The following is a 25,773-nucleotide window of genomic DNA, read 5'->3' as shown; positions in this document are numbered from 1 at the left end:
GTTTTGTGCCACAGACAACTAAATCTAGGTTAGGTATGGTAGGTTCATAGAAATATTAGGTAATACATGTTTATACATATTACAAACATGATATTTCCATCTTTATCCTATCCTATATCTTTATTTCCGTCATTAGACTAAACATTTTAATATTTCCCGCGTTGGCTGTATGGGTGTACCTTTACCATTCCTTGAAGTAAAAATAAAACCACTCACCAGAGATAACCTATGCATACAAAACATTTCCTGCCCATTCAAGCGGCAACTCGAAAATTTGTGGTTATTGTTTAATTTTAAATAACTTTGTCGTAGAAAAATTATAATATGCGGTCTAAGGTCAAAAACGCTCGTGGCGTTATTCATTGCGACGCAAGTCACACCACTCACGTTTTTTGATCCTTGTTATACAACTGTTGCATAAAATACTATAAATAGCCAGAGCCATAACTAAATATTAATATTTCTATTACTTTGGGGTGGAGATGAGTATATCTGTTCGCACTCCTTTTGCTGAACGAGAGTTTAGCTGTCAATCAGTGTACTTATAGTATCTATTGTTTATGTTATCTAACAAATAATAATAATAATAATTCTTTATTTGCATAATGTGTGTATACAAGTTATCAAAATAATTCTATACGAATCAACACATTAGCCAAAAAGGGCATGCAAATTACAATACCTCAATTAGTTTTTCATAGTCAATCGTTTGAGGCAATCGCGCAAAAAGTATGAAATCACTGCGAAATACAAATTAGCCTATATGCCCAGAAGACTCGCGATAAACTAAAGTGGTGCTCAGTGCTCACTTAAAATAACGAAAAAATAATTCCTTAATAGGGAATTCCTCACAATTATAGTTTATCGATACTTTTTTATACTTATTTAGCAACCCTCACCAACTACCTAAACATGGCTACTGCCATGCTGCTATTTGGTTGGTAACACAAAAAAAGTATTTTTTTGTGTTTTTCCTTTTTTTGTGTTTTTCGAATATCTTAATAAATTTAACAAATTATTTATTAGATAAACTTTTTTTATTAGTGTTCAAAGAACTTTCTCCCACGTACAACCTAGCAGGCTGTGGAATGAATGATCGTGGACAAATGTCAAAAAAAGTATGTACATATTTCTAAAGGTCTAGCAATGCTCATTTCTCCATAAAAAATCCTGAGTATCAAACGGGCAAGTTGGTACGATTTTTAACAATTAGATTGCTTTGTATTACGTAAGATGTAAGGCATACCTACCCTACAATTCTATTTTATCGATACTTTATCTTATACTTTTATCCTACACATACACCAACAAGATAAACTAGCCTACAAACTATAACAATTATTAATAAATTAATGAATGGGTAAATTTTGTAACAAATAAATTATTTTGGTAAGTTCAACTTACAAAACCATTGTTTTCTGAGTGATTTCTTGAGCAGCAAATAGGTAAGTTGGTACGATTTTTTATAGGTTGCTTTCAATTACGTAACATGTCAAACAAGTAATAAATCGTTATTGTTAAGTTCTTCCCTACTCACAATAATTATCTCTCAACTCCTTTATAATTTATAAAAACAAAATCACGAAGCTGTTTAGTTTTAAGTACCTAGGGTGTAGTGTATTTTTACAACAATCATTACAGGACAATTTTAAAATAAACTTAAATAACTCATTGTCTATCGATTACAACTCCCTTTAAAGAAAGCTAATTATCGATAGAATATATCTTTACACTACCCCGCCCGTACGAATTTCGAGCTTGCTTTGAATCGCGCCGCCCGCGACCGTCAAAGAGAACCCGCCGGCACGTGTACGCTGCCAAAGAAAACCGCCACTGGCGGCAAGGCCGTCTTATGACACTATTGAAATATTCAAGTTCATTGAACCCTTGACCCAGTTAACTAATACTACACAGTGCGTATAAATTTGTGCAAAATGAAAAGTCTACTTTTTGACAAAACCAATGCACGGATTTCGTTAATTTTTGGTATATCGTCAGCAAATATGCTAACAAGTATGTACCCACATTTGTTTCATAGAAGTTAGTTCCATACTGTATATCCTTGGCTAACTTGTCTTGCTTTTGATGAAGTGGAAAATCTTCTGACCAGACTGACATGACAAACACACGCATTGTATAGATGGACCCCATTAAAGGTCCAAATTCAAACCCACATGGACACACTCACTTACACACACACACACACAGTTTTCAGACTTGTTTTCATTGTAAAATTTGGTTTTTAATCATTTCTGATTATTTTTTTATTGTTTATTAATTAAAATGTATTTGCTAAGGAAGTTGCGAGATATTCCCAATACAACGGTCCTAAGACAACTTACTGGGAAGTCTCAACCACTAAAAATGTATATGTAATCTTTGAAATAAACGAAATTTATTTATTTATTAGACATTGAGTGTCTCGGGTCAATGTCTGTCTGTGTTGCGTTCAGACTTCAGATATACGGAGCGAAAATAATGTAGTAGAAAGTTTTAATTTTAAGCTTAAACTTCTATAAGCAGGCTATGACTCCCGATTTTTTTATCCAAATGTTTTGAGTTTTCTCTAGTGTTAATTCTGCTAATACAAATATTAGTAGACAAAGTCTTTAAACAATTCGACACGTGTTTCGCCTCTACACGAGACATCCTCAGGAGAGGTTGACTCTCCAGACTCTGGCACGAGACTCTTTGAAACACGTGTCGAATTGCTAAAAGACAAATGAACTGATGAACACTAGAGAAAACTCAAAACATTTGGATGATTATGGATTTCCGCAAAGTAACGCCTACTTCAATAAATTTTCCCGATTTTTTTTTATTTCATCAGGTTGCAATCAGCAGTGCCAATTAATTTAGCTGATTTTTTTAATTCAGTTTTTTCTGCGATTTACTCGGCATTTTGTTAGTAAATAGTGTAAACATTGTACTTTTACGCTGATGAGACCACAAAGTTTTAAAATTGTCTTCGGAAACATCTCCACGTTCTGGGAATTAATTTGTCAGACCATAGTTAACACGCTGTGTTAATTGCTCGAACTTGAATGAGTCAATAACTCTAATTGGCGCATCTAATAGCCCAAACACATGATCGTATTTGGTACGGCCGAACGGGCCATATTCCTTAGGCCTATGTATTTTCTCATAACTTTATAAACGCTTCAAACATCTGCGTCTGAAATTAGCTATCCATTTTATACCTAAACTAACCGTTCCCGCAACGAAGCGGTCGTTGGGCGAATTTTAAAAGGAAATAAATTAAATTTGATTCATCTTATTATACTAAAAAAAAAAATAAGTAGCCATAAACCATCTACGATAAATTTTGCATCGAATAGTGGTAGTTTCATGTATTTTTCACACATTTTCATTATAAATATATATTAGATATACACATAATGCAACAAAGGAGCAAGGTTTTCTTATCTGCGCTTGCGTCTGTAAGTAAAGGGTTCTATTTCATCAAGAGCAACTCTTAAATTATTAAATCGAGAGCAGTTATTCGTATATCAATTTGCTAGACAACGTAAATATTACTATGAAATTAGAAAAAAAAGATGGGTTAATGGTGTAGTTTTCGCACAGTTTTACAATAAGGCGCCCAGATGTGCTCAAATACAGTAAAAAAATACTTTTTCTCTACGGCAATCACAAAAAAACAGATATTTGACAGCTTTTTTTAAAGTGTTAGTTATTTTGCCTTTAAAATAAGACCAACATTGAGCCCCAAGGGGACGTACAACTTAAACCGGCGCTGTTTTACAAATTAACATAACTATGGATATGGGGTATTTTCGTCGATGAAGTAGTTTATAGTAACTAAATAACTATATATATAAAACATTTTAATTAGAAAAAGTGACGATCCGAGCCAAGACGTTCACCGTATCGTAAGTGATACGCCCCGACTACAAAGCAGTGACGCTAAGTATTCTTAATTGAACCCAAAATCAGAGCGGTATCACAATGGCTCTCGTCTCATCACTTAGAGACATAAGATGTTTATTCTCATCTGCCCAGTAATTTCAATAGTAACGGTGGCCTTCAGGCCGAAACACAATAATACTTACACATTACCGCTTCAGAAAAGTGATAAATTCAACTGAGAATTGAAAAATGTATAACGATTTAATAAATTCAGTTTGTTAAAATGCACAGACACATTTTTACACAGACCAGACATTCCACTTACAAGACGCTGACAGCATATCTCTATAACTAACACTATAAGGCGCCAATGAACCGCTGTGGCTCCCCCTCCCCACCTCCCACCCAACCGACATCCTGTGTCTCGACGAAGCTTCCCTCTGATATTTTAAGGCCTAAACACATGATCGGATTTGGTACGGCGTGACCATGGTTCGGTGGGCTCCTCGCAACAATTGGTCCGGCGTATTACTAGTAAATACAAAACAGTCCGGTCGGTAGCACTAATAATTTTATATGATGGACAATGCGATATACCATTGAATATGGTTCGCTAATACTAACCTTACTTATGCTAATACTAACCTTATTTATTATTTAAGTTATCTCTCATGTAAGTGACTTTTTGTCTTAATGGGAATAAAGTTTATAAACTGAATATGGTTCGCTACCAGAGCGCGTCCGATTTTTCTGCCGTACCAAATCCGATCATGTGTTTGGGCTGTTAGTTGCAAAAACAATACTCGAATATTTTGAAATGCCACCTAGCGATTGCTTTTTTTCAATTAAGTTACTCTTTGTATTTCAACCGATATGATTAAAACAAAAATCATATGTTACGAGATACTTGCCAAAATACGACAATAAAACCGAATTCAAAAACATTATAAAATGCAAGCATTAGGTAGAACAACATTCCCGCCTGAATTATTCAAAATATTAATGCTCCATCCTAACCCCCTTATTCATAATAGTCTGCTAACTTAAAGCATTGCTAATTCTCACTCTGTCTTCTTCTATTGACCTAAGTCAGAATGAGAAAAAACACTCCTAAGCGGCTGTTTAAAGTTAGCGGACCATTATGAATAAGGGGGTAAATGTCTTTAATTTGAATTGAGTTGTTCAGTCGTGATAGAACAACATAACAGACAAACAAAAAATGGCTGGTTCACCTGGCGTTGCGTCGCTGTCGCTTCATTGTGTGTCTTCTACTGCATTTATCACGGGGAGTGTTCCGAAGAGCTGTTTCACCTGATTCCTGTCGACGAATTCTACGTTCGCACGTCAGGCCATAAATTAGGATATCATCCCCACCATCTGGATGTGTGGCGGTCCTCCACAGTGTGGTTTACAAGGAACCGTCTTCCACGTACTGTGGAATGAGCTTCCTTGTGCGGTGTTTCCGGTATGATACGACATAGGTACCTTCAAAAGAAGCGTGTTAACCTTCCTTAAAGGCCGGCAACGCTCCTGTGGTATTGGAAGAGAAAGTGCGCAGCGGTGATCACTTAACCAGATGACTGTTTTACGTTTAAAATATTTTAATAGATTAAAAATATAATCCAATAAAATTCTCCAGAGCATAGTGTATCATATTTTAACATATCATAAACATTTATTTGTGCGTTTCCCTTCAATAAACAGCACTATGATGTCATGCTTACGTCACGTATTAGGTATGTTGTGAGTAATATGTTAATGTTAAAAGTAGATTTAATTGTAAGTTTTGACATTGGCGCAAAAATGGCTAGACTGCTTACTTCAATGGCAAAATGCAACATCGACCGTGAATCTTTAGTGTTATTTAACCTGATAAATGTTTAATAACCTACAGGTTTAGATAATTTATACGCCTAGATAGAGTATTTTACTGTTACAAAAACCGATAGAAACAGGCCAGGAGTATTAGTTAAGTGTGCGTGGCAAGCAACGTCTTACAATCACGATTTGTATGACACTTTGTGTTAGTGTGCGTAAATTGCTCAAAATAGAGGCTAGGCTATATTTTTCGACGTTTTAACAGCTGTCATTGTCAATCTCGACGTATACATAATCTAAGCCTACAAGTTACCTTCGACAAAGCAAATAAGTCTCATACTTCTTAGATAAGTTCTAAAGTATGGGCCAATAATAGGTGTATTCTTGTTTTTCACTTCTTGGGTTGACTGTATAAAGTTACTTATTTAAAAAACAATTTATTGAAATGGGGCGTGGAAATACATTATTGGCGTGTTTATGGTAAAACTATTAACTATTTTTCCTAAGATAATTTATACGTCTAGGTAGACTATAACAGCTGTGAAGACGTCGAAAAACATTGTGTTTAGAACTAACCTCTATTTTGTGCAATTCACGCACACAGTGTCATACAAATCGCTAGTGTAAACTAATATTCCTGGCCTGATTTCATCGGTTGTCTAACAGTAAGAGACTCTATCTAGACGTATTAATAATCTAAGCATCTTTCCTTTTCTTCTCTATCTCTCGTCAATTGATTAATCGTCAGGCAGCACTTTATCTATGGGATGTCTGGCATCTTTTGGATGGCACAATGTTTATCTATGGGAAACATAATACCTCGATGAAGCCTCGACGGATACATGGACAGAAGATAAACTCAATGATATAAAAGGGTTCTTTTTATACTTTACAAGTACTTTATTGATTTTTATATTTTCCTCTGTTTAGTTGTCGAGCAATTAACTTGTATGTTGTCGCTAATTCTAGTAGGCTTCATAAGATACATAATATCTTTAAGGGTAAATGTATACACTTTTATAATAAAGTCCCAGCCACTGTTCAGGCATTATCTATAATTAATTTAAATGTTTTTTTAAAAAATGCCACTGTCGTAAGTCCTACTACTCCACAGCTGAATATCTAAGTGATCCGTCAGCCGGATTATGATTATTTTATAGCAATAGCACTGACAGTGCAATATTGTATTTATTAAAAATAAAAGCATAAATGAATGCTGGGAGAGTTTCTTGAGCCGCTTTTACTCTCTCAGAGCGCCATTTGTTTCCGAAGCGGTAGTAGTGTCTAGTATATTAGAAATGTTATCAAAAAGAATTCTAAAGGAATCAATTTTGAGAAAATAAATGCCTTTTAAATCATACAAAAGCTCACCGACATGTATATTTGTGTAGATTTCGTTTTATAGCCCTTATAGACTATACACTAATTCACATTTTATCATCTATGTACCTGCGATAAGCATATTTTATATTAAGTGTTAGTGCAAACAGAGGCCATGACTTCATTCGATGTCTATTTTCGTTATCCTCTGGCATTGAGCAGCCACCGTTTTACACTAAACTCGATTTTACGCAAAACGTATTATTTATGCGGGCGTAAACTCTGTTAATTTTCGTCTCAAGAATAATGGCAGCTATTTTTTTTATATGTTTGAGCTAAAAGGCTATGGACCGAGCCAATGGCCTTGAGGAATCGAGCGGAGCTAGGTTACCTCTCTCGCACAAGATCGCCATAGTTTTATTTCTATCTTCTTCCTTATAACAAAACTATGTCATGTTAAATAGTATTGGTATACAATTAATAAATTTTCGAACAATATTTATCTAGATTGAACTATTAGCTGTAAAAGTTAGGGCTATTTTGGTGTTTTTTTTTCGCACTGTCTATAAAAAATAGAAATCTTAAGAAAAAATGAATTTTCTTCTCATATTCTGTACATAAATAATTATTTTTTGTAAATATATATATATATAGCTTTATATAAAAATGGTTTCAATTATGCGCTATTATGAGGATTTCTTGGGATGGCCAAGCGCTGAAATCCGTGGTTCTTGATTGTAGTCTTTATTCTCATTCCCCTGGATGGAGGTTATCACGTCTTGCATCATTATTGAGGTTATCCCGACCGTACGGGTCACCTGATGTTAAGTGATCACCGCCGCCCATATTCTCTTTTAACACCAGAGGAATCACAGAAGCGTTGCCGGTCTTAAAGGAAGCGGTACGTGCTTTTTTTGAAGGTACCCATGTTTTATCGTCCCGGAAACACCGCACAAGGAAGCTTTTCATTCCACAGCTTGTTTATAATTTGAAGAAAGCTCCTTGAAAACCGCACTGTGGTGGAACGCCACACATCCATATGGTGGGGATGATATTCTAATTTGATTAATGTAATTGTACGGTGGTTTGGTTCCGTACAGAGTAAAACACAAGTTAGGCTCAAATGGTATATTGAAACCTTAACTTATGCTATATGATAAAATGGTAAAATGTTGGTATGGTAATGAGCACGCGAATCGATCGGCGGCTTGTCGCGAACTGGTTACAATATTACTTAGGAAATAACGCGAGGCGACGTAAACGCTGATACGCGAAACGTGATGTACAGTCGACATGCTGTTGACCGTACATGCTGCCACCGCGAGAGAAGAAAGAGTGGTGGTGAAGATGGTACAAAAAAGAAATGGTTATGGTTAGCGAGTGACGTGAGACAAGGTGATAAACAAATTTGCATTATCTAATGGTAACCTTAATGTCTCTAGCCACAGTAATCACTAAAATTATGCCTATGCACTACAGGAGAAGTGGATTGGTCTTTCACTTCATCACTACACTTATCACTATTTTTACTAGCACTAGATTGCCCGTGGTTAACTACACTTACACACTGGTCACTAACACTATACACAAACGCTGCGTTCGTCAGACCCCGCGGCTCAGGGCGCGGCGGGTGCGACGCGGCTGGCCCTGCGCCAGCGGCTGCCGGCGCGGGCGGCGCGCTGGAGTCCTGGCGTCGGCTGCGGCGCGGGCACCACCGCCGCACGGCGTACGCGGCGGCCCCGGCCACCAGCACACCCGCCACCACGTATATCGCGACGTAGTGGTGAACGTCGTGATAAGATATACCACCCTTTAGACCACTCTCTGAATTCATTTGTTTTATTTTTGCGCCTATATCATCTAGCTCCTGATCGTAACCACCCATCACTGATGCTGGCTCCGAAATCAGCGACACGAACGTCTTATTCTGGTTAAAGATGTGGTTGATGGGGTGAATGTCTATAGCTGGTATATCCGTCTGTATGGTTAATGTATTGTTCTGAAGCCTCCGAGCATAAATGGTAATGTCTTGTCCTTTCAGAACACAATCTGGACCCAACCTAATAATGCCGCTATTATTAAGATGATTGGAAAACATTTGCTCTCCACAGATGATACGTACTGGATACGAGTCGCAGCAAAAGAAAAAGTATGTATTGACCTCGCTTAGCTGAGACCACCAATCTAGACATTTGGCAGTTTTGGTTCTGCACTGCTTCGTCTCCTGGTCTTTGGAGCACATGACGTCATCATGACTCATATGAGAAATTGGTTTTTCCAAAGGACAAAGTTGTGTCTCAGTATCTAAATGAAGACAATTATTTAATTCTAAGTGTGATATGGTCATAAATGAGTCTCTTCGTAAGTTGATCGCAATGTAATCCGAAACTGGAACTAGGGTGACCGTGGTTTTGCCGTTCCGTCTTGGTACAGGATAAATTTTATATACTTGGTAATGGTCTCTACTCACTAATGGTATTCTAATTTCAAAAATAAAATAGTCATTTAGCATTTTCGCTCTGACCTTGAGTAAATGGTACATTTTGGTTAATTCTGTATGCGTGTTCTCTATTGGTAAACTTAAATCGTTGGACAATCTTCCGGAAATAATATTTAATTCTTCTAGAAGCTGGTCGGGTTTCAAAAGATGTATGTTGAACTTCCCAAAGTACACCTCCGAAACAGTATCTAAAAGAACATCCTGCACATTCTTCAAATTCGACTCCAAGCTGTTAGCTGCCATAGCGCATAATAAAAATTCATTATTGTTTTCCACGTCTTTCAATTGACTCTTGACATCATTGGTAGCGTTCTTTAACTGGTTAAGGTAATGAGTAAATATTTTATATTGTTTGTCAATTGAGCCTTGCATCCTCTTCAATACATTATATTCTGCTTCTATTACGGAAGTCTGGTTTTTCCATAGAGCAGCAAGATGGTTTTGGTTTTCCCTAATTAAATCGATGTCCTGAATATACTGCTTAGCGAATTGGTCATCGAGTACACCGAACAGCGCGTGTGCAACATTACCCACAGCGTTGATAAGGCCGCGCCTGCGCCGCGCGTGCCCGCGTGGGAACTGCTGCGTCGACAGAATGTTATTGTAATGCGATAACTCTGTATAACTGTGCTGTAATTGTATTAAAATAGATTCACAATGGTTTCTGACTGACGATTCCTTGCAAATATATTCCATATGATCAATATATTTGGATAACAATTTACTGCCTTGCCAATATGGTTTTAAATCGTAGTATACAACTAGTTTCCATTCGTCCTGAACTAGTCGCATGGTTGATATTTTATCTAAATATAAACTTTGACTGTCGTTGAAGTTTATAGCGTTGTATGCACACGTGGCTGGTGAAAATAAAAAGGTAAACAACATAAGTGCCATGGTAAATAAATTAACAATTCCTCTTCTAGCTCGTCGCTTTGGTTTTGGTAAATCGTCGTTCGACTGGTGTTTCGGCTGGTTATGGTCAGTGGTTTCATGAATTTGGTTACTGTCTTCGTCGTTGGAGTGGTTAATAGGTAAAAGAGATAGTTTGACTACTGGTCGCTTCATAATGCCATTTTTGGTTTTAACAGAGACTACTCGAACTAGCCCATCTTGCCCCGGATGTAGCTGCACGATTCGACCGAGAGCCCATTTACCCGGTGGCAGGTTAGCATCGTGTATAATTACAATGCCGCCAACATTTAAATTTGGTTGTGAACGTCGCCACTTGGACCTAGCGTTCAACTGTGTGAGGTACTCCGCTCTCCATCTCTTCCACACATCTTGGTAAATCTTCTGCACTAACTGCCATCTGGTTCGTAAGTCGTGTTCTGACTCAACAATGGTCAATGTTGGTCCACTGGACAGAAAATGAGAAGGGGTCAAACAATCTAAGTCTTCGACGTCTTCACTCAGCGGGCACAGAGGTCTGGAGTTAAGGCATCCTTCTAGCTGAGCTAGAAGAGTAGAGAACTCCTCGTAGGTGAGTTTTTGTTCTCCTATTACTCGCTTCAGGTGGTATTTCAAGCTCTTCACTGCAGCCTCCCAGAGACCGCCTGCGCTTGGCCAAGATGGTGCGTTGAAGTGCCATTCTATCGACATTTCAGCTATTTCTGCATAAAACTGGGCATTCAATATGGTTTTCAAGTTAACAATCTCCTCTTGCAAAACTCTATTTGCTTTTATAAAGTTCGTCCCGTTGTCACTGTAAATGTGACCGGGCGATCCTCTCCTGGCCGCAAGTCTTCTGAGGGCTGCCAAAAATGCTGAGGCGGTGAGATCAGAGACCAACTCCAAATGTACAGCCTTGGTCGCCATACACACGAAGACGGCGACATATCCTTTGGTACATCTCACTGATCTACCCTTCGCAGACTTGACGTCAACAAAACCAGTAAAATCAACCCCCAAATGGTAAAAGGGGCGGGTCCTGTTGATTCTTGCAGGTGGTAAGTCTCCCATCAACTGGTCGTGTTTCAGGGGGTCGTGCCTTCTACATAGCACACATCTCCGTAGCCTCTTCTTTACAGCATTGTTTCCTCCCAGGATCCAATATTCTTGACGCAGCCAAGCAAGGGTTAACCGGGGACCCCCATGAAAGGTCATCTTATGCGCGTGGTCAATAATCATGTCAGTAAGCAAATGGTTATGTGGTAAAATACACGGATGTTTCATACTATCTTCTATTTTGGCGTTGGTCAATCGCCCCCCAACCCTCAAGAGCCCCTGGTTATCAATAAATGGTTTCAATTTTAATAATTTACTCTTAGGGTTAGGTTGGTTATGGTTTTTAATATATTGTATATCTTCTAAAAATTCTACTTGTTGTATATGCCTTATAATTAAGTTTTTAGCTTTTCTTATTTCTAATATAGTTAAGTAGTTTGTTTTATTAGTATTAAATGACTTAGGTGTAAAACGTAACACCCACGCAAGCACTCTTGAAGCTCGCGTAAAATCGCTGTATCTGCTAATTATACTATCTATAACCTTGTTTTGATATTTAATTGTGTTTACATTTATATTTAATAATGGTTTTTTAAGCTCTTCGCAGGTTGTATATAATTTATTGGTTAATTTGGACTCTTCAAACGATCTTAGCCAGTGGGGACCTATCCACCACATGGAATGGTTAATCAGCTGTTCTGTGGTAATGCCTCTACTTGCGCAGTCAGCTGGGTTGTCCTTTGTTGACACATAATGCCAGCTACTCGATGGTATAATGTCAATGACCTGCTTCACCCTATTCGCGACGAATGGTTTCCATTTACATGGGTCGCCGTTGAGCCAGCCTAACACAGCTGTCGAATCAGACCAACCGTAGATTTTGATGTTGTAATCTGATAGGCATTTACAGGTGATCTTCATGACCTTGGTAAGTAGAACCGCTGCACATAACTCTAATCTAGGTAACGATACATTTTTCTTTACAGGTACGAGACGAGACTTCGAAGCTACTAATACTACAGAAGACTGGTTGCTGGTAATATTGTTGACTCTGCAGTATACAACACAAGCGTAGGCATTTTGTGATGAATCACAAAACCCATGTAATTCAATGGTGTCGTTCTTAGAAGACTGCAACCACCTTGGTATGGTAATATGGCTAATTTTCGTGATGTCAGCCTCTATGGTTTTCCATTTTGTGTTGATGTCAGCTGGTAATTCGTCGTCCCACAGAAGATTTAAGAGCCATACTTCCTGGAAGAGTAGTTTCAACTTGGTGGTAACTGGTGAAAGCCATCCAAGCGGATCAAATATCTTCGATATATTCGAGAGTAAACTTCTTTTGGTGAGTTTACTGACTGGTTCGGAATTCAATTGAAAAGTGAAATAATCTTCGTCGGGATGCCACTTAAGTCCTAATGCCTTGGTTGATTCCTGGTATTTAAAAACATATGCTTGGTCTTCGCATGGTAACTGGTTATCTGGTAGTACATCTGGTTGATTTGACGACCACTTCCTTAGATTGAATCCACCTAACTTAAGGAGATTTATGAGGTCGGAAATCAGCCTCCTTGCAGACTGGAGGTCATGATGTCCATGGAGGAGGTCATCCATGTAGAGCCTGGTAGCCAGAACTTCTGCTGCTTCTGGGTAACGGTGACCTTCATCCTTAGCCAGACGTTTCAATGTCATCATGGCTAGGAATGGTGCGGCCTTGGTGCCGTATGTGACAGTGGTAAGTTGGTATTCTTCTAATGGTTGCTTTTCAGAGTCCCTCCACACGATCTTCTGGAGCGGCTGGTCATCATCATGGACATCTATAAATCTGAACATCTTCTCTATATCGGCTGTGAAGGCTATTTGGTACTGCCTCCACTTTAATATGAGAGTAAACAAATCCTCTTGTAAATTTGGTCCAGAGTACATAAGGTCATTCAACGAAAGTCCAGTCGAAGTTTTCGCTGAGGCATTAAAAACAACTCGCGTGGCAGTCGTCGTGGAATCCGTTCTGATTACACAATGGTGAGGTAAATAGCACTGAAGTATCGGATTACTATTACATTTCTTCATATGGTTTAAATTAATATATTCATGGATAAATTGTTTGTAGTTCTGTTCGATAATTTTATTTTTACAAAATCTGCGTTCTAATTGCCGAAATTGGGCTACGGCTTTGGTTTTAGACTCACCCAATTTTTCGGTAATCTCTGGTTTTAATGGTAACCGTACAACATAACGTCCGTCTGGTTTGCGCGTAGTATGCTGTTGATAATGATGAAGGCAATGGTTATCTTCATCCGTAATATTTACAGAGTTGTCTGAGATATCTTCAATCTCCCAGAACCGCTGTATATCCTGCAAGTCGACCATGACGACGTTGCAATATGTTTGGTTTGGTTTTATGGTACCACTAAGAATCCAACCGAGCTTGGTATTTTGCGCGATTGGTAGTGATGTGCCATTACGAATTAAACCTGGTAAAATAATTAATTCGTAAACTTCAACGCTTAAAATTAAATCTATTGGTCTACTTTTATAAAACTCTGGATCTGCGAGTGGTAACTTTTGTAAATACGGCCAAGCTGGTTTTTCTAATGTTTCGTGTGGTAAATTCCCGACGACATGCTTCATCACATAGGCTTCCGTTTTAAATGTGAAATTATTATGAAGAGATGACACTGAAAGCTGTGCGACTCCCTTACTATTGTTGGCTTTTGCGCCTACTCCGACCACCACACAGTGGCGCTTAATCCTGGGTAGGCCTAAAAGTTGAGCGGCATTCTCTGTAATGAGAGATGACTCCGCGCACGGGTCTATGAGGGCTCGCATGGTATGGTGACAGCCATCCATAGACATAATATTAACTTTAGCTGTTGCTAATAATTTGGGCATGGTTTCTTGTGGGGCATTGGTAACGCATATATTGGATCTTCTAGGAGAATTTTCGATCTCGGTATTTCTAGAAGTAGATGGTGCAAAAGTGACAAGAGCATTATGCAGAAGAGTATTATGCTGCTGGTTACAAAAACGGCAAGTTTTTTCCGAAGAACATTCCTTGTCATAATGGTTAATTAAACAGTTTTTACATAATTTGTTGGATTCAATGACCTTAAGTCGATTCAGCGGTGCGGATTCTAGAAATTGTTTGCATTTAAACAATTCATGGCAACACGTTTTACAGAGTATGCATTTCCGTTGTGGCGCAATATGTACTGGTTTCGTATTGACGTGGTTTATTACAGCTGGTCTTGGTTTAAAATTTCTGTTCATAAAATTATGTAAATGGTTATTGGTATGCTTTTCAGCCCATGGTTTTTGGTATTGGTTTTGGTGTACCTGGGATGAATTTGATTTGTTGAAGTCCTGCTTACGACGAGAGCTTTCTAACGAAGTAAATTTAATTTCTAAAAATTTCAAAAAATCTAACAAAGTAGGCAATTCTTTTGGATTCTTAAGCGACACAATGTAATCATTATGGGTTTCAGTATCTAACTTTTGGCACAAAATATAGACGATCAATGGGTCCCAGTTGGAAATGTCGATGCCCATTGCTTTTATAGAGTTAAGACACTCGTTGGTGGTGTCATGTAACCTTTTGATGACCGCTGCAGATTGATGTTGAATCGTAGGCATGGTTAGTAACAATTGTATGTGAGAATTAAATATTAACCTAGTATTATGGTAACGTTGGTTTAATATGTCCCAGCATACTTCGTAGTTTTCAGAATTGATGCGTAAATGGTGAACTAATTTTTCAGCCTCGCCACGGAGCTTACTTTTCAAGAATTGCATTTTCTGCGCATTTGGTAAAGATTTATTATGGTGAATTGTTTCGGAGAATAAATCTTTAAAACATATCCAATCTTGGTAGTTTCCGCTGAAGGTGGGAATGTCCATTTGTGGGGTTGAACGTTCCCTGTAAGATGACGACCACATCTGTCTGTTCACTGCCTTCTTCATGGTGTTGTATTTCTTCTCCATCTCAGCGAATGCTGTCTCATACTCTTCGTTGTCGAGCAGCCCTTCGCTGTCGATGTCCCAGTGAAGAGAATCGATGACCGACCATCTTGATTGGATAGTTCGTAAAATATCTTCGAACTCCCAGCGGTCGGAGCAGCTTTCAAGGTCGACAGCCTCTATGGTACGGGATAGCGCCTTGAAGTTGCTCTTCTGCTTTCGCAGCATTTCTTCGACCCTACTGGAGTTGCCCTGGTTCGATAGCTTTGGTGCAGGGAAGCTAAAAGAGGGACCCTCCTGAGCGGGAGAGAAAATATCGCGCCTATCTGAGCCCTGCGATAATGGTGTAGCAGGTCTCAGTAATGGTTTGCTGGGATCGCTGGTTACGTAATTAGAAATCATATTCCTAACTTCCTGGTAAAAATCTTTCGTCCGCTGGTAATGGTTTTCCGCGAAGTAGCGATGGTTAGGGTCTTCAAACTCAGCACAAAGCCTAGTATGGTTGGTCTGGAATTCACTCCAGTACGAGTCTAAAGCGTTGAGACGTTTTTCAATATAGGCGGGTGTCTTTCGTTCTGGCCCGTCCTTCTTGAAATTAACACACTGCGTGTTAATCGCGGACATAATCTGGTTTTGGGTGGTTAATAGAGCCTCCATGGTTACGGGTCAAAAGAGAGTGGTAAAGAGTGGTGAGTGATAAAAAGGAAAGATCTTACTTGAAGACTGGTACGTGGTGACCTGGTGTGTCCTCAGCAGTCTCCCCGTTGGTAGTCGCTGGTAGTATCGCCGATCTGGTGAACTGGTTACACTCCACACACAAGCACTTTGGTCAACACTAATTTGGTTCACTACACACGCGACGAATTTTGGTTAAAATGGTTAACTAATGGTACTGGTTAATAGAACGATGGATCACAATGTTTTTGTGTCCTCGAAATGGTTAAAAAAATTCTGGTCACTGGTTAACAAAAGGCCGAAGGACCACAATGTCCTTGGAATGGTTAAAAAAAATTCTGGTCACTGGTTAACAAAAGGCCGAAGGACCACAATGTCCTTGGAATGGTTAAAAAAAATTCTGGTCACTGGTTAACAAAAGGCCGAAGGACCACAATGTCCTTGGAATGGTTAAAAAAAAAAAATTTGTCACTGGTTAACAAAAGGCCGAAGGACCACAATGTCCTTGGAATGGTTAAAAAAAAAATTTGTCACTGGTTAACAAAAGGCCGAAGGACCACAATGTCCTTGGAATGGTTAAAAAAAAAAATTTGTCACTGGTTAACAAAAGGCCGAAGGACCACAATGTACGGTGGTTTGGTTCCGTACAGAGTAAAACACAAGTTAGGCTCAAATGGTATATTGAAACCTTAACTTATGCTATATGATAAAATGGTAAAATGTTGGTATGGTAATGAGCACGCGAATCGATCGGCGGCTTGTCGCGAACTGGTTACAATATTACTTAGGAAATAACGCGAGGCGACGTAAACGCTGATACGCGAAACGTGATGTACAGTCGACATGCTGTTGACCGTACAGTAATTAAATCACAAATCTTTAATAGATCTTAAAGCAATTGTAACGTTTAATGTTTAACGTGGATAAGCTAACTAATCATTGTTTGTCCAAGACTAAAGTCACCGACATAGCGCAGGTGGTTTCGAAACTGAAGTGGCAGTGGGCAGGGACATAGCTCGACGGACAGAGAGCCGTTGGGGAAGTTAAGTCTTCAAATGGCGACCACGTACTGGAAGACGCAGTGTTGGTAGGCCCCACACAAGATGGATCGATGATCGCCCGAATAGGTTGTATATGGGCAGCGAAGGACCGATCGTCATGGCGATCTTTGGGGGAGGCATTTCTCCATCAGTGGACGTTTTCCGGCTGAAATGATGCTACTAGCTTATACAAATGGTCGCACGGACGGCCGGACCATCGGAAGGTTCGGACGGAAGGAACAATGCGACAAACCATCGAATATGATCCGTTACTAGAGCGCGTCTAAAGGTTCGCCCGTACCAAATCCGATTATGTGTTTAGACTATAAGTGTTCCTGTTATTTTTCAGCTGCTGGGCGCGGCTTGTGTTGGCGTCGTCGGGTATTACTTAGAACCGGGCTACACGCGCTACAATGGACAGAAGCCTGAACTGTTCTTCCTTCTTGTATCAGTCGCCTTCCTCATCGGAACATTCTGCCTATTGCTCTCCTGTCTTATATCATTTACAACAGCCTCGATGATATCCAAAACAATCTATGTAAGTATATACTGATGAGACTTTAAGATCAATTTTGTGTGAATGTTATGTGGAAGACCTAGATCATTTATACGTCTAGATAGACTATGACAACTAACTTCTATTTTGAGCAATTCACGCACACTAACAAAAATCATATAAAACACGGGTATAAATGCGCTTGTCACGCACACTAAACTAATATTCCTGGCCTATTTTCATCGGTTGTCTAGTAAGGGCCGAAAAACATAACCGCGTTGAGCACCGCGCCGCTGAAATCGGCAGTTTGCGTTGCGGCGTTGCGAAAAAGAGCGTTTTACTATCGTTAGTAGGGTAACCAGTTCGTCGTGATTTTTTTTATTGTAAATAGACGTGTCTGTGGTATCGTTGTAAGAAAATTATTGCTTATTTGTTATTAAGAAGCCATTACTCTGTTTTAAATATACGACACAGAAGATACTGGATACATCCACTTAATGAGGCTATGAATAACGATGGCGAATACTTTTCTCGGATATACAAAGCATTAAATTGGACGTTGTTGGTTTTTATGGCTCGGAATCAGTTCAGTAGTCGAACATCCAACTGAATCATTGTCAGCAAGTTATTTAAATTATCTGATGAGTTTGTATAAAATGCTTAACAATCTTAGTAAAATTATACATATTGTACTAAAATTGTATAGTAGATGTAAATATATAGAATGGGCCATTATATATGACGAGGAAAGAACCTCTGTATTGTTTTTTAAAAGGTGTGACGTCATTACTGTTGACATCACAATTGCTATCTTGCTGAAGATCACTCATTGGTTCTTCCAAAGAAAACTACACGAGTAAGTATTTTATTACTTTCGTTTATTCAACGGGCAGCGTTGCGACGTCCCAGAGAGGTCCGTACCGTACGACAGCCCGAGCACGACTGACTCAAGTGTCCACCGTGCGGCTGTATTTATAGGAACTGGCGCACGTGCTAATCCACATGTTTTCAATTCGTGTTGTTTTTACAATAATTTCACATCACAATAAACTAATGAACTAATTTTAACTAAAATTAGTCAAACTGAATTATTCTCGTTTTTATAATAGGTGTGTTGTACTATTTGCGCCGATACGGCCATTCTGACAGGCGGTGCGCGCTCTGCACCAGCCTGGTTGGTATTTGTAAGTTGTGGTGGCTTCTTATAGATTCTCGTTAGTTCTTATCGACTGTTATTGTAACTGTAGGTTGTCGAAGGTTCTCGTAGAGTTCTCGAAGATTCTCGTAGAGGATTGGTAGTTTTTCGCAGAGTTCTCGGAGATTCTCGTAGAGGATTCGGAGGTTCTCGTAGAGGTTTCGGAGGTTCCCGCAGAGTTCTCGGAGATTCTCGCAGAGTTCTCGGAGATTCTTGTAGAGGATTCGGAGGTTCTCGTAGAGGATTCGGGAATCTCGCAGATTCTCGTAGGTTCTTGTTGACCTGCAAGTATAGAAAGTTTTTCTGAGTAGTGCATCTGTTATCAACTTGAGTTCCTTTGTTGTAGTTATATAAACACAAATGCTATAATTATAACTGAGGATTCTCATACGTTCTCGTAGAGTTCTCGTTGAACTGCAAAAATAAAAAGTTTTATGAGGCTTTTCGGAGGTTCCCAAGAGTTTTCGGAGGGTCTTGTAGTGTTCTCGCGGGATTCTCGTAGAGTTTTCGGAGGGTCTCGTAGAGTTCTCGGAGGGTCTCGCAGAGTTCTCGTTGAACTGCAAAAATATAAAGTATTATGAGGCTTTTCGAAGGTTCTCGAAGAGTTCTCGTAGGGTCTCGCAGTGTTCTCGGGGGTCTCGTAGAGTTTTTGGGAGGGTCTCGTAGAGTTCTCGGAGGGTCTCGTAGAGTTCTCGGAGGATCTCGTAGAGTTCTCGGAGGGTCTCGTAGAGTTGTCGGAGGGTCTCGTAGAGTTCTCGTAGATTAATAAAAGGTTTCCATCAGGATGTTTTGAATTATAGAATAAAACTGTTCACATTGTGTATCCATCAAGAGTCCGTGGCTAACACAAGTGTGAAACGTGAGTAGGTCAGAGGTAACACGCTCCAGACACTCGTATGGATCTGTGGTGTGTACGTGTCTAATCACAATTGTACAAGGCTTCCCAACGGTATCTCCATGGTTCTCTTATGGATACATCATGGGTCCGAGGTTATCCAAGTTTATGACATGATTAGCTCAGAGGTACCACTCTCCTGATATTCATACGGATCTGTGGCGTCTACGAGTCTACTCACGATTCCACAAGGCGTCCCAACGGTATCTCTGATGGATACATCAAGCAAACGTGGTTATCACAAATGTATGACGTTGTTAGCCTGAGCTACCACCGCCAGAGCTACCACGTTTCAGGCACTTTTCTCGTAGGACTCCCTCGTGGATTTATAAAAAATATTCGTCTGGTTTTTTTTTTAATTATTGAATAGAGGTACTTCCCTTTACTCTGATTATCTTCACACTGAGTCTTAGTGTGGCTGCAGTGACAGCCTTTCTCATATGATTGATGGAATGGGCTGGGTGTGTTGTGCAATAGGATCTCTGTGAGTGGGTAATTCGTTTTCCGCTAATACGGTCAACTGTTCACCAGTACTGCAGCGCACTCGTTCCAGTCTAATTAAGTAGACTAGAATCCTTTATCTTCGCTTCGGTAGATAAAGCACATAAGTGCACCGAAATTTTCTGCATTGTCACCAAGTCATTTCTTTATGAAAATGTCCATCATTTTCATCAAGAAAGGACTTGGTATCCCTCCCATCTGATTTCCATAATATGGGTATGCTTGCAGTCCTTGTGACCCTGCTTCCAATGGCGTATTGTTATCTACCAACGGTCCCTTCTGCTGGATGTTGGTTGGTCGCAGTTGATCAGGTCCTATCCCATTTCTGATGACGAGGAAAGAACCTCTGTATTGTTTTTTTAAAAGGTGTGACGTCATTACTGTTGACATCACAATTGCTATCTTGCTGAAGATCACTCATTGGTTGTTACAAAGAAAACTACACGAGTAAGTATTTTATTACTTTCGTTTATTCAACGGGCAGCGTTACGACGTAAACTGAATTATTCTCGTTTTTATAATAGGTGTGTCGTTTTTATAAATTTAAAAATAATAATATTTTTAAATTTTCGCCGATATATATATACATCTACTTTACAATTTTCAAATTAAGACATTATTAATGGCTTAATTTGACATACTTAGACAAATAGTGTTATTTTGAATTAAGTGAAACAAAATTATAATTCTAATAAATTGAAAAACTAATTTCACAGAGACAACTTTGTGTATTTACTTCTTTACTAAATAAACTAAAAGAGAAAAAAATTCCTTTTTTTATGACAGAAAGGGACGAGATGAGCAGGACGTTCAGCTGATGGTTATTGATACGCCCTGCCCATTAAAATGCAGTGCCACTTCGGATTCTTGAAAAACCAAAAAATTCTGAGCGGCACTGCTCTTGCGCTCGTCACCTTGAGACATAAGATGTTAAGGCGCTTGGTATCATGAAATGATCATCTTCGAGGGCCTACTCTGCAGTAAGTTAGCTGGGAGATTTAAAAAAATCTATGTTAGGTACTTTTACCAGTTTGGCTCCTTTGCACCGGCTGCCGGCTAGATTAGTACCACAACGGCACCTATTCCTGCCGTGAAGCAGTAATGTGTAAGCATTACTGTGTTTCGGTGTGAAGGGCGCCGTAGCTAGTGAAATTACTGGGCAAATGAGACTTAGCATCTTATGTCTCAATGTGGTGAGTGCAGTTGTAGTTTATTTCTAAGTATATTATAATGGCATAATTTTATGTTTTAGGAACTGATCTACCATGGCCTAGCGTTCGTTCTTTACCTGGCAGCGGGTCTCACGCTGATGATAGAAGTCAATCACCAGCGCAGTGGATACAGAAGAGATTTTGAGCCGTATTTAGCCGCTGCGGTAAGTCGACAGTTATTTACAATATTTACTACAAGGTTCTACTTTAATGTGGGTAATTAATACTTCTGTGACGTGGCAATTTTAAAAATATAAGCAGTTTTACAGACTGCCGATAGAAGTGAAACTTTTAGTATTAGAAATTGAACTTTCATAATGTTTCAAAACAATTTACAACACACTACAAATAAACATATCATCCCCACCATCTGGATGTTTTTAAAGTGATAACCCTCATTTCTAGGATTAATACACAAATAAAATTTTATGAACGATGCGGTTTCGAACCCATGACCTATGGCGTTCCGTGCCAGTGCTCTCCCAATTGAGCTAACCGTCCGAGTGACGTATCGTCATAAAATCTTGTATGCTTTGTTTAACTCTCATTAAATTTCTTGGTTTATTCTCAGGTATAACTTTATACCAAGTTTATTTGTAAGGCCCTTACGGCCTGTGTTTAGTGTTATTTCGTGCGGTGGTATGATATCCTTCGCATGTGAGACGCGCCCTCTACAAGTTGACAGGTTGTACTAAAAATTATGTAATATTGCCTAATAATGCTTTTTTTTCTTAAATTTCAGATAATGGGATTGGTTATGGCAGTTCTCTATTTATTAAGCACGTTCCTGGCAAATCGATCTTATCGTGGACTTTAAGAATTATTAATAATTTATATATTACAGTTTATTGCATTTTGTAAGATTTTTAATGATTTATTTAGATAAATAAGACTCTATATTTATTTGTTGCTTCATTTGATGTATCTTGTATTGTGTCAACTTTACCATGAATATTATAAGTGTCGGAACGTAAATCTAGCGCTGAACGAAACGTGGAGGGGATAGCTGCGCATGGGTACTGTCGCGCACACATTACAAATATAACTTTAATGAATTAATAGTATAATAATAATATTAATGACATTATTTTAATGTAATGACAAATAATTAAACTAGCACAGGGCGGAATGTACCAGTGGGAGGCTCCATTGCACAGGATGCCGGCTAGATTATGGAACCACAACGGCGCCTGTTTCTGCCGTGAAGCGGTAATGTGTAAGCATTACTGTATTTCGGTCTGAAGGGCGCCGTAGTTAGTGAAATTACTGGGCAAATGAGACGTAACATCTTATGTCTCAAGGTGACGAGCGCAGTTGTAGTGACGCTCAGAATTTATGGGTTTTTCAATAATTCTGAGAAGCACTGCATTGTGATGGGCAGGGCGTATCAATTACCATCAGCTGAACGTCCTGCTCATCTCATCCCTTATTTATAGCGTATGGGAACCCAGGTTTTGTTGAGAACGCAAATAATACTTTGAAAAATTATTTAATATTAAAGTGTTAAGTAATTCTGTACAAAGTTAATTACGTGCCAGAGTCGTCAAAAAATTCTCAACAATAGAATATGTATGTGTGCGTGAGTATATGTGCGTGTATTTAACAGTGCAACTCAAGCTTAACAATAAACAACTTAAAAAATGTCAGCCAATAACAATATAATTCAGAACGTGACTGTACACTGGAAGTGCCCGGGGTGCCGTATCGGTACGGGGGAGGGAATACGACTGGCGAGCCAATCGGCACTAAGCAAGTTCGCCCTTCACCGCTCTAACCCCCCTTCACCCCTCTAAGCCCCCCAAGATACCTTTTAACTTCAGCGCTAGACTTACATGCCGCCATTTATACTTTAATATCCGGACGACCGAGCCTTGCTCGGATTTTTAAGAATGTACAAAACTTGAACAAAAAAAAACTAATAGGACATCTGGATTCGAACCGGTGATCCGGAAAGCTTCTGCTTTCCGGATCACCCAATGTCCCATCTGAGCTATAATAGTCATGTATATAGTGGCGAAATTTACCTTTGTATTCTAATGTTATTGTAGCTGTTTCTCATTCAAACATGGATAAAACCATTTTTTTTTAATTGAACCTAGCTAGATCGATTTATCACCCCCGAAATCCCCTGCATACTTAATTTAATGAAAATCGTTGGAGCCGTTTCCGAGATTCAGATTATATATATATACAAGAATTGCTCGTTTAAAGATATAAGATAAGTTTCTATGACGCACAGAAATATTAATATTTATTAACCTTTACCGATAAGTAATAATGTTAATGTAAAAAACCATAGTTTTATAAATGTAGTATTTCTAATGCAATTATTAAATGTTTCTGTTACTTATTTACGCATTTTATGTTATGTTAAATAACAGTTTACTATTAAGTACCTACTCTCCGGCCAATTAATTGTTTTATAATTTCGTATCTGAGATTTATTTTTTAGATTTAAGCTAATATAACTTATGTTTTCTAAAGAACTTTTTAGGCATAAGAATGACTAATATTTTTCTAGTTTATTTTTAGTTCATAAGTTTTTCATATATATTCTAGAACTCCAATACACAAGTAAAACATTCAACTTATCATATAGTAATTATAGTTTTTATAAGAATTGACTGTAACAATGTGAATCTGAGCTTTAAAGTTGCATCGGCGACGGGTTTTCTTGCAAACTGAGTTCTTGAAATATTTAAAGAAAAATTACATGAAAAGAAAAATGAAAATGTGTAACTCCAACTTACAAGAGAAAGAATGGAATCTTTATTCATAATCAAATAATTAAAATATCTTACTGCTGCTGAGAATTACAGCGTCAAAAATCATGAATTTGTATAAAAAATGTAATACGTCTCTTAACTACCCCGACATTGTTTTAGCTGAGTTTAACTTTAAAGCTTTTTAGTAGCTGTGTTCCTATATGGTCCTGTGGGGACAGATATAGTGCTCAGTCGAAACCACTCCCTTTTCAATACCATGTACCAAGAAAACTTGAAGCATTTCCACTTAAGGCGCGGACTGACAAGGATTGTAAACGCTTCAACCAACCCTACAATATTTGTGTTGAACATGTTGCTAAGCTGCATATAGGCATTTATTACTGATTTTCTTTTGTTCATTCAAAATTTACATATTATTAAATTGAAAAATTGTTCGGTTTAAGTTTTTGAAAAGTACTTATTCTATTAAATTCTTTAAAAATTGAATGTTGTTATAGCTGCAACATTTGGAGATTTTTGACTCCAAAGTTTATTTTTGGGAAGCAACTTCGAAATTTTTTATTGGATATTTCAAATTATATATAAATATTCTATTGGGTTAAAATTTTCTTTAAGTCCTTCTTTGTGCACTGTATTTTTTGCGTCGGAATATTTTCATTTCGTTTAGTTATTATCGACTCTCTAAGAAACCAATTTTTATGGATATTGAGGTATGACCGCGCCTTAAGACAGCGGGTCTGTATCGATGACCAAAATAAATGTCTTAATTTTGGTATCGAGTATAGCTCGCCCTGCTATACGTATAAAGGCACAAATGCATTTATTTTCTCAAAATTGATGTTTTAGAATTCTTTTTGATGTCACTTCTAACACTACCACTTCAGAAACAAATAGTTCTCTGAGAGAGAAGAAACTGCGTAAAAACTCTCCCAGCATTCTTTTTTGCGCTCTTTTTAATGAAATATACAATATTGTACTGTCATTGTTATTACTATAAATTAATAATTATAATCTAGTCCCAGGCTATCCGATCACTTATCAATCCGGTCGTAAGCAAAATCGGTTGAAATAAAATTATTGTGTTTAGACGAACGCTACAGATATTACGAAGGCGAACCAAGAATATTAGGTCATTTAAAAAAAAGTATTAGTTTATCATGTTTTATCCAAGGATGATGAATCTAGAGTTCTTGTTTCAAATATTTGTCTTTTAATAGGATTCACAAAAGTTGCGATAGAGCTTTGAGCTTCCGGAAGTGCCTCTATTGAGTAAACAAAGCTTTCAATGTATTAATAAATTTGTAATTTTTTATTATTTGTTTTATTCTCTACCTTCCAGATAGTTCGTAATTAAACTTTGTCTAGCCATAAATATTGTGACAAAAAAAACATTAATATGACATTTGAATTTGGATCTCGCATTTTCGCGCCAAACTGTGTTAAATATTCTTGTGACCTCATTTTTTTTAATTAAATGGCTCCGTCGACTGGATGTCGACGATTCAGCCAACGTCAAGGTGGAGAGATTTTTTATTTTTATTAGCTGCCTGAAGTACAGAAAGAACTAAGTAAAAGGTAATGATCGGTTAATATAGCTGTGGTTTCCTATTGTGAACTGAAGAATA

At 38.3% G+C, this 25,773-nt stretch overlaps 1 protein-coding gene across 1 annotated transcript in view; it reads left to right on the top strand.

Annotated features, from left to right (window-relative positions):
- Positions 1 to 25,460, top strand: part of LOC126965126 (uncharacterized) — a 30,493-nt gene extending 5,033 nt beyond the window's left edge. The window contains exons 3-5 of the mRNA XM_050808593.1: positions 17,474 to 17,662; positions 21,464 to 21,586; positions 22,165 to 25,460. Coding sequence (XP_050664550.1) covers positions 17,474 to 17,662; positions 21,464 to 21,586; positions 22,165 to 22,239 — 387 coding nt within the window. The 3' untranslated portion in view covers positions 22,240 to 25,460. The remainder of the gene's footprint in view (positions 1 to 17,473; positions 17,663 to 21,463; positions 21,587 to 22,164) is intronic.
- The last annotated feature ends 313 nt before the right edge of the window (positions 25,461 to 25,773 follow it).

This window comes from Leptidea sinapis, chromosome 6, assembly GCF_905404315.1.
Source record: "Leptidea sinapis chromosome 6, ilLepSina1.1, whole genome shotgun sequence".
In the NCBI taxonomy this organism is placed as follows: domain Eukaryota; kingdom Metazoa; phylum Arthropoda; class Insecta; order Lepidoptera; family Pieridae; genus Leptidea; species Leptidea sinapis.
Note: the sequence above shows the minus strand (reverse complement) of the source record. Positions and strands in the feature narration are given on the sequence as shown.